This window comes from Pseudopodoces humilis, chromosome 10, assembly GCF_049639895.1.
Source record: "Pseudopodoces humilis isolate 2021_Gansu_Grassland_sample_001 chromosome 10, ASM4963989v1, whole genome shotgun sequence".
Classification (NCBI taxonomy): Eukaryota; Metazoa; Chordata; class Aves; order Passeriformes; family Paridae; genus Pseudopodoces; species Pseudopodoces humilis.
Genome location: NC_142209.1, coordinates 29,482,157 through 29,495,071, shown reverse-complemented (window position 1 = coordinate 29,495,071; position 12,915 = coordinate 29,482,157). Strand labels below are relative to the sequence as shown.

The 12,915-nt window shown below is 43.6% G+C and overlaps 1 protein-coding gene across 5 annotated transcripts in view; it reads right to left on the bottom strand.

Annotated features, from left to right (window-relative positions):
• The window catches only part of PATJ (PATJ crumbs cell polarity complex component), a 137,632-nt gene that overhangs the window by 13,672 nt on the left and 111,045 nt on the right, over positions 1 to 12,915 (bottom strand). For all 5 annotated transcript variants that reach the window (XM_088060713.1, XM_088060711.1, XM_088060715.1 and 2 more), the window contains 4 exons: positions 6,608 to 6,691; positions 4,387 to 4,580; positions 2,519 to 2,666; positions 1,379 to 1,465 (listed from right to left, as the gene is read on the bottom strand). In XM_088060713.1, the coding sequence (XP_087916839.1) occupies positions 1,379 to 1,465; positions 2,519 to 2,666; positions 4,387 to 4,580; positions 6,608 to 6,691 (513 nt within the window). The remainder of the gene's footprint in view (positions 1 to 1,378; positions 1,466 to 2,518; positions 2,667 to 4,386; positions 4,581 to 6,607; positions 6,692 to 12,915) is intronic.

Genomic DNA, 12,915 nt, shown 5'->3' with positions numbered 1-12,915 from the left:
GGAGAGGAAGGCTCTCAAACTGCATCAAGGAGATGAGGATTTCTTGTATTAAAAGAAAGGCAGGAATTACCAGGCTCCTGCAAAAGCCTCTTACGCTACAAAAAAGGGGGTGATGCCATTTGATCTGGATTTTTACCTAGACCCAAGTTAGACATGATGGCATTTTGCTTCCTTTTCAGCTTGAGCTTTCCATGGAAAAACCAGGTGGGTAAATTTTAGCTGTCACTTGTTGGTTACCTTGATCTTGCTTAGGCTTCAGGTTGATACAATGGCCAAAACAAAATGTAATACCTGACTGCTGACTCCAGTGCAAGTCCCCTCTGTTCACCTCTCCTTGCCTGCTGCATGCTCTGCAGATGTTTCTCCAAAGCCATTATTTTTAAAGCTGGGCTTAGCCCAGCTGTTCCCACATGGCTTTAGCCCTTCCTGGTACCTCACCACCTCCAGCCAGCCAGCACCACTGCTGGAAGTGAGGAAATCACACCATGCTGTGCTAATTTTGGCACCTTTTTGGGGTTGTTCATGGACAGGCCTCTTAGAGACCTCCTTAAAAACATTCCTGCTTTAACTGACTTCTCCCCATAGCCTCCTATGGCTCCTCCTCTCTGTTTCCAGAAAACAAACCCTTCTTTCAGCACTGCTGGATCCCCTCATGTGCAGCTTCCCCACGGCAGAAAGGGGCCAGAGCCCCCCACAGCCTCACCCTGCTGTGATCCGCTCTTTTAGAGACATTGGCACCTTCAATACAATGGCAAAGCAGTCGATTTTCAGCAGGAAAACCCACTAAGAAGAAGTTTTCTAAGTCACTGTGCCTTGTTTCTGTCCCCTGCAACCCTCCAGGTTTAACAGCAAATTGGTGTCTGAGCAGATTGGGGGGCACAGGGAGAAGGGAAGAGCCCTGCTCTGATTGGAAAATGAATTGTTGTCCTCGCTTCAGGTAAAAAGCAAGTGGAGCAGGAAATTGCTCTGTGTTTTCTTGGAGAGGAAAGCAGCTCTCCTGTGGTTCTGCTGGAAGATAGGCAGAGATACATTTTGGTTTCATGAGCTTGTTTGGATAGACAAAACAGCTGCAGAAAATACATTCAAGCAGTTTTTGCAGGTCTTCAAACCAAAAATTTCTGGGCATCATCATTTGAGAAAGATATTAAGAGATTTTTGGTGTGTCTTGGGAAGACACTCCTTCAACATAATTAACCAGCTCTTCTGCTCAATCAGCATTTCAGCTGCAGTTCAGCACAGAAAATTATGGGGATAAAATATTTTGTTCCCCACCCTCAGCAGAGTTTGTGGAAGGATGAGCTTCATGTGCACATCTGTGCACCATCCCCATGCTCTGCCCTTCACAGCTCCAGTTTAAACAGAGGAATTTGTCACTAACCTGACTGTTTTGGGATGTTTTCCGTGATGACAGCCATGACCCAGCTCGCAATCTCCCAAGCTCAAGATGCACCAGGCCTTGAGCACACTTGGAAAAAAAACAAACAACCCACAATGTATAATTTAAGTAGACATATAATATTTCATGCTCTCCTGGAGAGAATTATGTTTATACTCAGCACCAAAAGTCCGTGAAGAAAGCCACAAGGAATGCTCAAAACATGAACACTTGTATTTAGACAATACAAAAAGTGGATTTAGGCTTGTCCTGAAGGTTTCTCCTGGTTGCTGAATTTAGTATGAATCTCCCCCTTGCAAACTGATGGCCAATTTACTCAGGAAAAATAAACAAAAATCCCCAAACTACTTAGCAGACATTTGAAAAACCCTTTAGAGGGAAAATGCTGCAAAAAAGGGTGATTTTAACCCATATGGATCCAACTTAACAAAATACCCTCGTACCACCAGTTCCCAATTCTTAAATAGGTAAACTTTTGGCAAGGTACCAACCCTGAATGGAAAAAGCAAGGAAATAATTAGCCTTTCCCCTGAAGAATGGAAGAAATCATGTGCAGAAACACTGGAGGGGATGGCAGAGGGAAATCCCTGGAAGCAGATGCAGTTTGGAATAGAAATGGATCTTCAGCATCCACTGATGGCACTCGTGGCCATCCCATCCCTGCCCTCTCCTCCAGCCCAACCAGCCATGGAAAAAGGTAACTTCTCTCACAGTTTCAGAGTAAAATCACTCCTGGTAGGTGGAAAGCTGTGCAGGAACAGATTTAAGCTGTCATTTTATCCCTGCAGGTCTGTACAGCAGAGCCAAGGATTTATTTCAGTTCTGGTTTGTGCTGCCTGTCTCGTTTCCAAGTGTTTTTCTAACACATGAGATACACAGTTGCATTTTCAAATAAATGCCTAAATACTAAATGTGCCTTTGTGTTCCTGCTTCATATCATCCAATTCCTAGAAATACACAGAGAAGTGACTTTAAATGAACCTCCCAGTTATTTCAAATGAAATTCTTGTCTCGGTAATCAGCTGGAGCTGTCCTGTGTATGGTAAATTGCACTTCAGGATAATTGCCTTGCACAGTGTCAGTAACAGCAATTCAATATCTCAAAATGTATTCTGTACTCACCTTAAGTATAGTGGCAACAGTCTCTTGTGAGGCATTTCTCATATCCTCCCCATTTACAGACAAAATCTGATCTCCTTGAATTAATCTTCCATCTAGGTCTGCAGCTCCTCCTTTAACAATGTCAGAGATAAACACTCCACTTCCATTTCTAACAATGCAAGAAGCATATGGCTAATTACACAATCCAATATTCTTTGGGAGACCAATTTAGATTACTTGCATTTAAGAGACATTAAAAGAAACCTGTGAGCAGAGCAAGAACCAGTTTTACACCCCACTCAGCTGTGTAAAAAATCGATGAGTTTTAAAACCACAGCATGTTTTGCTAATATTTAACATTGTCTTTCCCCTTAAGCTGTTGTTTCTGACTGTAGGATACATAAAGATTTATGGAAAACACCATTTATATGAACAGAAGTCTGAGGTTTGGTCTATAATGGAGTTAAACTATCTCCTGATGGACATGGGTTAGTGGTGCACCTGGCAGCATCAGGTTAAAGGTTGGACTCAGTGATCTTGGTGGGCTTTTTCAACCTAAATGATTCTGTGCTGTGAGCTGGTGCCAGCTGCAGTGCCAAGATCTGGCATTTTTTATCCTTCACCTGAAGGACACAACACTTCCCACCCTGAATTATAACTGGGTATCATTTAACAGACTTCAGCAATTGGGCTCCTCCTAAGGAGGGGATCCCCACTCTGAAGGATTCAGGAGTAGCACAGGAAGTTCAGCACAGAAGCAAAGGGAGGAGGGCTGGAGACTGCAATTACCATCTGCAGGGTAATTTACATAATCTAAATTAATTAGCCACCCCACAATCTGCTCACAACACCTGGGTTAAACATTGCCACCCAAAAACTGCCACGGAAACTCTACTGACCATAGGCAGGATAATGACACGGTGCTTTGTAATTGCAAAAGTAAATTATTTTTGGCAATACAGGAGGGTAACTCCTGAACAAGTGTCATGCCATAAATCTCTTCTAGCAAAAGGAGATTAAAATTATCAGTGCTCTGGTTTGAGTGATCTAATAGCAGTAGTTTAGAGATGTATCAGGAAAAAGTCACATTTTATTAGGCTGCTGCTACCTCCCACCCTATTGCTCTCTACAACTCCCTGACAGGAGGGTGGAGCCAGGGCAGGACAAGAGGAAATGGCCTCAAGTTGTGCCAGGGGAGGTTTGGGTTGGATGTCAGGAAAAATATCTTCATTCAAAGGGTGGTCAGACATTGGCAGGGGCTGCCCAGGGAGGTTTGGAGTCCCCATCCCTGCAGGTGCCCAAGGAAGGACTGAGGTGGAACTCAGAGCTCTGGGCTGGGTGCCATCGGTCAAAGGTTGGACTTGGTGACCCTGGAGGGCTTTTCCAGTCTCAAGGGTTCTGTATCTCAGGTTCTGCTCTGTAAACTGCTCTCTGCAGCGTGGCATAGTCACTTTGAACTACTCAGGGTTTGGGTCTAACTCAGCCTCCCACCCTCCACTGACCTCGGTCCCTTTGAGCTGAGCATGAGCTCAATCTAACTCACAAATCCATCTGCAAAGGCACATCCTGGAAAGAGGCAGGGTAGGTTTATCCCCCAATTCAGAAATCAGAAAAGCCATGGTTAGGGCCTCCAAAGCCCTGGGACACAGCTACCCTGATGCCACAGAAGAGTGAGCCCCCAGCTCTGCCTCTCTGTGCCCAGAGCTCTCCTTCCCCTTCTCAGCTCTGTTCTGACACAGGAGCCAGAACCACGGCCCCATTGCATCCTGGAAGATATTTACACACAAAATTCTGCTCCTTATGGAGTTTCCCTTTATTTCATATTCCATTTAATGGCTACAGTTGTTCATACATCAAAACCCCAAATATTTCCCACTGGAAGCTCTTACCGTTTCCCAGCTATGCTGAGCCCCAGTCCTCGGCCTGTTTTCTTCTGGATATCTACAGAGAAAATCTCCAGGTTTTCCTCATCCTTGTAATGTGCTTCATTCCTATAAACCACCAGCTGCACCTTCTGGGGTGTCTGCCGGAGCGCAGTGATGGCTTCCTCGTGGCTGGCGTTGCGCAGATCGATCCCGTTCACCTGGAACAATCAGTGTTTGCTTTCCCAATGACACGGGTAAATGATCTTTCCATCACACCCTGCCCGTGGGTGACAGCACAGATTTGTCATTTTGACACCCCCTGGTGCTCTAATTGAGTGTTCCCATTTCCAGAGGGCTGAGATCCTGGGTGTCCTGTGGAGAGTGAGCTCGGAGCTTTGTGCCACTGCCTGGAGCAAATCCCAACAATCAGAATGTTTGGGCTTGGAAGTTTTGGGTCTTCTTTCCTTCTTTTTCATCTCAAGCCTTTGGAACCTCAAGGAATGCTTCTTTTTCCAACTGCAAAGTGGGACATGCCCCTTTGAGCTCCCTGTGTACCTCAGTACTCAAATCCCTTCTCCCCCAGCTTTGTAACATAATCAAGACGAAAACAGAAGGAATCAGAAACACCAGCAAATAAATGGCCACAGAGAATCCCAGGCAGGATGTATTAAATGGTGATTTTCCTTTTTTCCCAATAGATGGCACACCAGACCACTGCTGGAGCAGCCAGCTACGCTTCTCTTACCATAACCTGAGAAGGTTTCAGCATTTTACTCATGCCAGGCAGAACAAGAAGTACTGTTTAAATGTTCCATTAAAAAAAACCCTATTGCAAAGTGAAACTTAATCTAATTTTGCCAAGCCCGATGCACAAGTGCCCTTTAAGGTGTTTGCCAATATTCTGTCAAAAAAATCATCTTTTACTTCTTCATACCAAAATATATCAATACTTAGACATTTCTGAAGTCTCTTTAGGAAGTAGCATGAACTGGAACAGAATAACCACAAATGTTAATCCACTCCCATAAGTTTTAAGGCAATGAAAATTGCTCTCAGAATTTCTACATATGCAAAACTACAATCATATCTAATTTTACATTGAGATAATTAAGACTAATCTTTAGTCTCTATATTCTTTTGTACTAATTCTGCACGCATTTATTTATAAGTGCATTGATATTCTTTCTCGACACAGGCATCTATGTGTGCTTTATCACACTAATCTGAAACTAATTCAGTCATCTTTTTGATTAATACAGCTTTCAAAAGCTGAAATAATAACAATATTATGGCTCACAAACATTAGCACTTTCCTGTTTGGCCAGAGAAGAATTAATTAACCTGCTCCATTTTTACCCCCTAATTATCGTGCTCTGTTAATACCCCGTTATTTATAAAACCAAAACAACATTCAACCTCAACGCTAACAAAAATATTTGCAGTGCAAGAGCTGTAAAGACAACTCCCCAAGTAGCCCTTGCTATTTTCCTAACCCTACACACTGAGGCCTTAATGGCCATGCTGGGAATTTGTCCTGAGCTGACAGCAGAGCTGCAAAGCAGCTGCGCTGAACCCCTGCCTGACGCAAGTTTCATTTGCAGACCAACACTTCTCTCTTAACCCTTTCCCTCCACCTTTTTCGTGCTTGTCTGGGGGAAAAACACATTTATTCACAGCAGCTATTCCCCAGATGTGTGAAGTGTGGCCTGGGGGAGCTGGTGGCTTCTGCAGGGATGCTGGGAGGGATGCTCACTGGGATGCTGTGGGGTGATGCTGACAGGGATGCTGGGAGGGATGCTCACAGGGATCCTGGCAGGGATGCTCACAGGGATCCTGGCAGGGATGCTCACAGGGATCCTGGCAGGGATGCTCACAGGGATCCTACAGCCACCTTCTCCTCCTCACCCCAGCTCAATATTTGGATTTCAGGCAGAGCAGAGATACGGGAGCGGTGTCAGGAGCGCAGGTCTCCGAATGAAAGATTAAAGAGATGAATAATACTAAGCTATTGGACATGACAGCTGAACTATGTAATTCAAGAACTGCCTTGCTCAATTAAATTTAATGTATTCTCAATTTGTACCTTCAGTTTATATGAATATAGAAGGATATATGAATTTTTCAGGACGTTCTTAGTGACAGAAGGGAAGCCTTGAGAATGGATCTTATTCAACCTACAAGGAACCTCTGTTGAACTGAAAACAAGTCTCCACAACCAAACACAGACACAGAGAACATCATTTACCTCTAGAATCTGATCTCCAGCCCAAAGTCTGCCATCTCGGGCTGCTGCTCCTTCTTCATAAACTTCATGGATCACTATGGCATCCTGTGGGAAGAAGGTAGTGGCATGAACCTTGCTTCCCAAACACCCTGAAACTGGCCACCATGACCCACCCCACGCTCCCCAGTTAAAAATACAGCACTCCAAGTCAGGAGAAGCAAAACTGTAACACAGATCTTTAAAGTTTTCAGTGTTTTGGGATAAGAAAGTGTGAGCAAAAACCAGTATTAAGGTACAAAAGATTTTGTTCCCTACTTCAAGGTAGTCTTGTCTAGAGCTTCTTCCATCATTTTTATACATTGGCATCAGCAGCACGTGAACTCAGTGTGAACTGTTGTATTAATATCGTCTACTTTTAATGGTATTATTTAAAACCAGATTCTTTGGAGCTATGAATATTTTTAGGGACTTGGCATAGACCTCGGCTTTAAGCAAGAGCTGAATGCCTTGTGGTAAATAGCGCTGGTTAAATCTGTAAGAAATGAAATCCAGAAGAAAGGAACAATGGCAAATGTTCGTTTATTACTGAGGTTGGAAAATGTAGGCAGTGGCAGATGTAGCTTCAGGGAAGGTTTCAGTGATTTCATCTTATTGCCAGCAATAGATGTCCCCAAAGAAAAAGCATTACAAAGAACATACTGTTCTCTTGCTGGTGCTTTCCCTTTGCATTGTTCTGGTTTGTTTGTTTCTTTTTTTCCTTTTTCCTTAAAAAAAAATACAGGTGAATATAGGTGAAGCCCCTCTAGAGTGGTTCAGCTTGCAGGATGGGATGCTCCAGTGTCCAAAATCTGCTCCTCTCCTGAGCAGCACCAGCAAAGCCTCAGAGCTGAGCCAGCTCAGAGCTGAGCAGCGCTGGCTCTGGGCAAACAAGCGGTGATTTTTAATGACACAGGTGGGTTCTGGATATCCCATTCTCAAACACACCCTGCAGAACTGCTCTTGTGAGCCCCTCACCAACAGGATGGACAAGCCAAAGAGGAGCTTTCCCGCAGTGCTCCCAAGAAAAGCTGCTGAGGCTGGAGCGTGCGAACCCTGCTGTGTGATGGCTTCTCCAAGGGGGCAGGGAATTGCTGCTGGGGTGGGAAAAGGTCTCTCTGTATTTGGAGAACACTGCTGGATACCACATCTCTCATCAGCAATTCATGCCCTGCCCGTGCTGCCTCATCAGCCTCTCCCAGCAAAGACATAAACTCAAACGCCCTTCAGGTAACGCTCAGATCACAACACTGAGAGCTCGATTCCTTTTCATTCCCACTACAACTTCTTTAATGATGTGGACTTGCTGGAGCACAGCACCACTGCCACAGGTCCCCTCTGATCCATGGACACCAGCCCCTGAAAAAAGCCTGGAGGATTGCAACCACAAATGCAACCACAGCTGATACAAGAGTCCCAGGTAGGGGAAAAGAGATTTCAATCTGCAGAAATGAAGGGGAAACACTATGAGCTGTGTACCAAGTAACTCAGAAAGCCAAAAGAGTGGTTTGATTAAAAAATAAAATGAAATACAGATATATACACACACTACTGGCAACTACAGGGTTTTTTTGCAGTAACTGAAGCAACAAATACTGACAGAATAGAGCAACACAGGCATGTCCATCTTCTCTCTGTGGGGTTTGGGTTGGTTGGTTTGGGGTTGAGGTATTTTTTACCTTTGTTTTACAAATGATGGTATTACTCCAAAGCAACACAAGAGACTGGGGGAAGTGGGCAATGAGAGAACACAAAATATTGACCAGCTTGTTAAGGCAGCATCATTCACCTGGGACACACAAGGGCAGTGGGTGACCAGGAGGTTTGGTAGAAAACTGGCAGTGTGACCATGGAATAGCACACTGGGCACGTACACAGGATGGTCAAATTAAACCCTTCAGTCTGGATTTAATCTCATATTTCCTAACCTCTGAGCAAGGACCTTTCAATCACATTTCTCTAAGTTTGTTTTCCATCTGTGGTTGCTTTTAAAACATCCACCAACCTGGAGTTCCCAGCTCTTCCCAGCACTGCTTTGTTAAATGTAAAACTGCACATACCGAAGGCTCAGACCCAGGAACCACCAAGTGTTATCAGTTTGGATAATCTGCATCATCTATTTGAAAAGGCAACGCTTCAGTGTTACACTGCGGTTCCTGCATGTGTGAGAAGCCAGACCCAGGACTAAAAATACACATGGCATGAAAAGGTACATTCCTGCTCACTCTGTGCCTACCCTGCAGAAGGAAACATCTCGCTGACCTGCCAAAACACTGTTTTTCTTAAGCAGGGATTTTTTTTTTAAAGTAGTGTGGCTGAACCAGGCTTATCAAATCAATTAAAAACAGAACAGAGCAACGTGTCCGTGATGCACTGTAAAGATTTCTAAATAGTCCATAAGCATAAATGTCAGTTTTAGTTTTCCTTAGCTTATGAACCATGGCAAACATCTCTTTCCTCTGATACTCCTGGGATCAGCTCAAAGTACTTAACCCAGAAGTAATTTTTTTCCACTGGATCTAGTAGGATCTGGATAAGACTCTGTTAGTTTTGATCATCCATGACAAATCACTAAAAGCAAACTACTGATGTTAGTGAATGTATTTAATCGTCTCAATATTTTAAAGGAGTTTATGCAGAGATGAGATGTCATACTCCAGCCATCTAACCAAGCCCCAAGCTGTAATGACTCTATCAGCAGGCATGGATTGAAGCTGGAACACCCCTCTCAGTGCCTCAGAAAAGAAAACATAATCTGTTATGACTAAAACAATACATTTATTTAAAGGATAGCTTTTGGTTTCTGCATATCTGCAGCTCCTGTTCAAATTTAACGTGTACTTGATATCAAAGCCTACATACTTCAAAATCAATCAACCAAGAGGGATGAAGAGAAAGTGGTGTCAATGTTCAGCTAGAGGTTGTGAATTCATGGTGGCTCTGGACAGATTTTCCCATCCCTCCCCACCTCCTTTCAGCACCAGTTTCATACAGATTATGGCTCTCCACGGTCGAGCTTGGCAGGGTCGCAAAAACTGTTCGTGCAGAAGGGGAAATAAAAACACTCCCCTATCAAGAACACACTTGTTTAAAAAAGATACCCAGCTGCTGAAAGCACATACTTCATAAAGTTTACAAATCCATTCAACAAACTGGGGCTTTAATCTTTGTATATTTTGACAAAGGCCAGTCTGGGACCATTACACAAATGGGGAATTAATGCAGAGCTGAGCAGTTCTTGCCCGGGACGGAAGGATGAGGAATACGAGCCGGGCCATGCAAACTGTGTTTCTCCATTCTAAACAAAGTCCACGCTGGCAGGTGTCAGCTGAGACTCTCCAACCATGAAAACACTGAAAGAAAGACAGATGTGAAGGGAATTCCTCTGCTGCTGCTGAGACTACCATCCGGGGCTCAAAAATGTTTGTGCGGAAGGGCCTGCAGCCCAAGGAAATGAAGCTGGATGCACTGACACAGCACTGCATGGCCACAAAAATCACCTGCAAGCCAGAATGGTTCCCAAACATGGCAAAAGCACAGCTGCTTGGGATATGATGTGCCCCAAACCTGTTAGGAAGCAGAAATGGTCACCAAACCCACCACAAAGAAAAGGTATTTTGTAGGGACAGCTAAAATCCTCAGCAGAAGGGTATTGCTCTGACTGAGAATATCACTGTGACTGCACAGCTGTGGAGCAAAGGGAAGGCACAGGAATGAGAAAATGAGGGTTTGGCTGTGGAAGTACAGGCAGAGAAGCAGGAGAAGCTTGTGGAGCCTCTTGGCCAACACCTCAAAGAGTGAAGATGGTGCAGAGTGATAAATAACTATGAGGGCAGGGTGCCTGACAGAAATCAGCAACCACCTCTGGAAAATAAAGCTGGCACCATGTGCACAGCATGATCTGCACTGCATTGCCCTTCATCTGAGGAGGGGAAGAACCCTGAACTCCCAGGGAGCTGGATCTCAATTTCTCTCTCCAGGCTGTGGATATTTTTCTGCTTGATTTATAACGATTCAGAAACCCGTGACGGGAAGAATATCACACTCAACCCTCAGCAAAGGGCACAAACAGACATGTTAACTCTGAGAATTAAATTCAGTCAGATTGACAGCTTAATCTTTGTATCTTAAATGTCAAGAACTGGTATAGCAGAGACCTCAGGCAAGGACCACAGAGCACTGACCTGACAGCCTTTGGGAGGAAGGTGGTGAAGTCAGCATCCTATTCAGGAAAATCACTGACCAAGTGATCCTTAAAAGCCTGCAGGAGCATAAACCATGGTGAGAAAGCCTCACAAGCTGCTGGCTTTAGGCTTGGACTGCTCACATGTTTTCTGCAAGTTTACAGCTCCTGAGCCAGTCTCTCCAGCATTTCTTTTCTCCTGTGCTGCTGTTCTTCAGCAGGAAAAGAAGCATCTTTCAGCTGAAAAAACACTGCAAAACAGCTCCCAGGCTGTTACTGGGAATGCTGGGAATAGAGGGTGAGGGAGGGACAGGACACAAGACATGCAGAAGGCACAAATATTAAGTACCAAGGGTATTTTGATGAAGTTACCCTGTGACAAAGGTGGATCAGAGTGCAAAAGGGGTGATTTCAAAAGAAATGCAGCAGAGAAATCACCATATTCCTGGTGTTGGCTGGATTTGACAAGGAAAAAAGTCCAGACTGTGGTAAGGAGTCTTCCTGCACAGCCCTGAACAGTCCTGCACTACTGCAGGTCCTTCTGCTTTAACTGAGCTGAACTTTTGAGTTTGTCTTTGTTGAGCTGCTCCAGTCCACGAGCTCCAGCCATTACTGGGACAGGATCAAAGGCAGCTGACAGAAGGAAGGTGAAGCACTCCCCACTGAGGACTGCCAAAATCAGCACAGAATGACTGAGAATGAGCCCTACCACCAACCAGAACCACCTATTGGGTGCAGGGAATGAAGCTTTCTGCATGGACCAGAGCACTTTTCCTGAGGAAGACAAAAAGTAAACTACATATAAAACTATATAATATAAACTACATATAAAACAAGGCTCTGGAAAAGATGTTTTTTTTTTATTTAGTTGACAAGGTGTGTTTTCCCAAGCTAACATTACACTGATTTCCTACATAGCTACAAATGTTACACTAAATTAGCATTATTAAGGATAATAACACTGCAAGGGGTTTTGCTGACTGCAGGATCAGGGATTTATCTCTTTCCCAGGGCAAGCGAAATACCATTAGTTATTTCCTTTTCAACTCCTACAATACTTTATCCAGAGCAGTAAAATTGTAAAAAATTCATTTCTACAGGCTGGTTCCCAGATAAAAGCAGGAATCAACTTGGTTGCACAGTGAGTTTCATTGGAGAATTAACCCCACGCAGGAATCTCTCAGCAGTTAAAATAAACTCAGCTGCTGGTTACTTGGAGGCAGAGGAAATGACAAGTTGTGTTATGATCTCTGATCTTCCATTTGCAGATCCAAATGGAATCTCCAAGATAACTTTTCAGCAAGGGAGGGTGAGGGTCAAGCCCAAGCAAATCACTTCTCAGAGGGGTTTATCTCATGCAATGCCTCCTTCTGGCACCGCAGGATTTTGCCATTGCTGGCGTTCACAAACCATTAGCAGGCACCCCAAATCCTAAGCCAAACACTACTGCAGTAAAACAGGCTGCAGAATGTAAAAGTGTGTTACTGTGTTAATGCACAAATGCTTCACATTGCACCAGACCCAGAAACTGCCCCGCTCAAGGTCAAAACAAAAGGTCTGTTTCCCATTTAAGAACAAGCCCTTGCAAGAGATGGTGTTCACTTGCCAACTTTCATAAAAAAGATTAATCCACAATATCAATATGAATATAATTTTTCATACTAAAATACAGATTTATTTTAAGGAAGTGGATAGTATTTGTATTACATTTTATAGGTCCCTATAGTTACATCTGGTCCTTATTTATTTAAATTTTATTCAGCTTGCATAATATTTTTGCTTACAGTTATATTCTCTAAGATCAGAAAAGCTAAAACCTGAAAATTCAATGGCACTATTCATTAACATTCCTTCTCTCTGCAGTCATAGACATTTGCAAGCTCTCCTTTGATTCTGAAATAATAAAACTAAGGTAATAAGATGTTTAGTGTAAAAATATATGACTTAAGTCAGAATGATAGAAAGAGCTATGTTCCTGTGAATCACATGCCAAAGCAAACCAAAGTTTTTCAAAAGGTATACATGCTCATTTTTAGAGGCAATAATAAAACACAGAATGACATATTAAAACCTTAACTCTCTCACTCTCATTATTTTATTAAGTTACCAA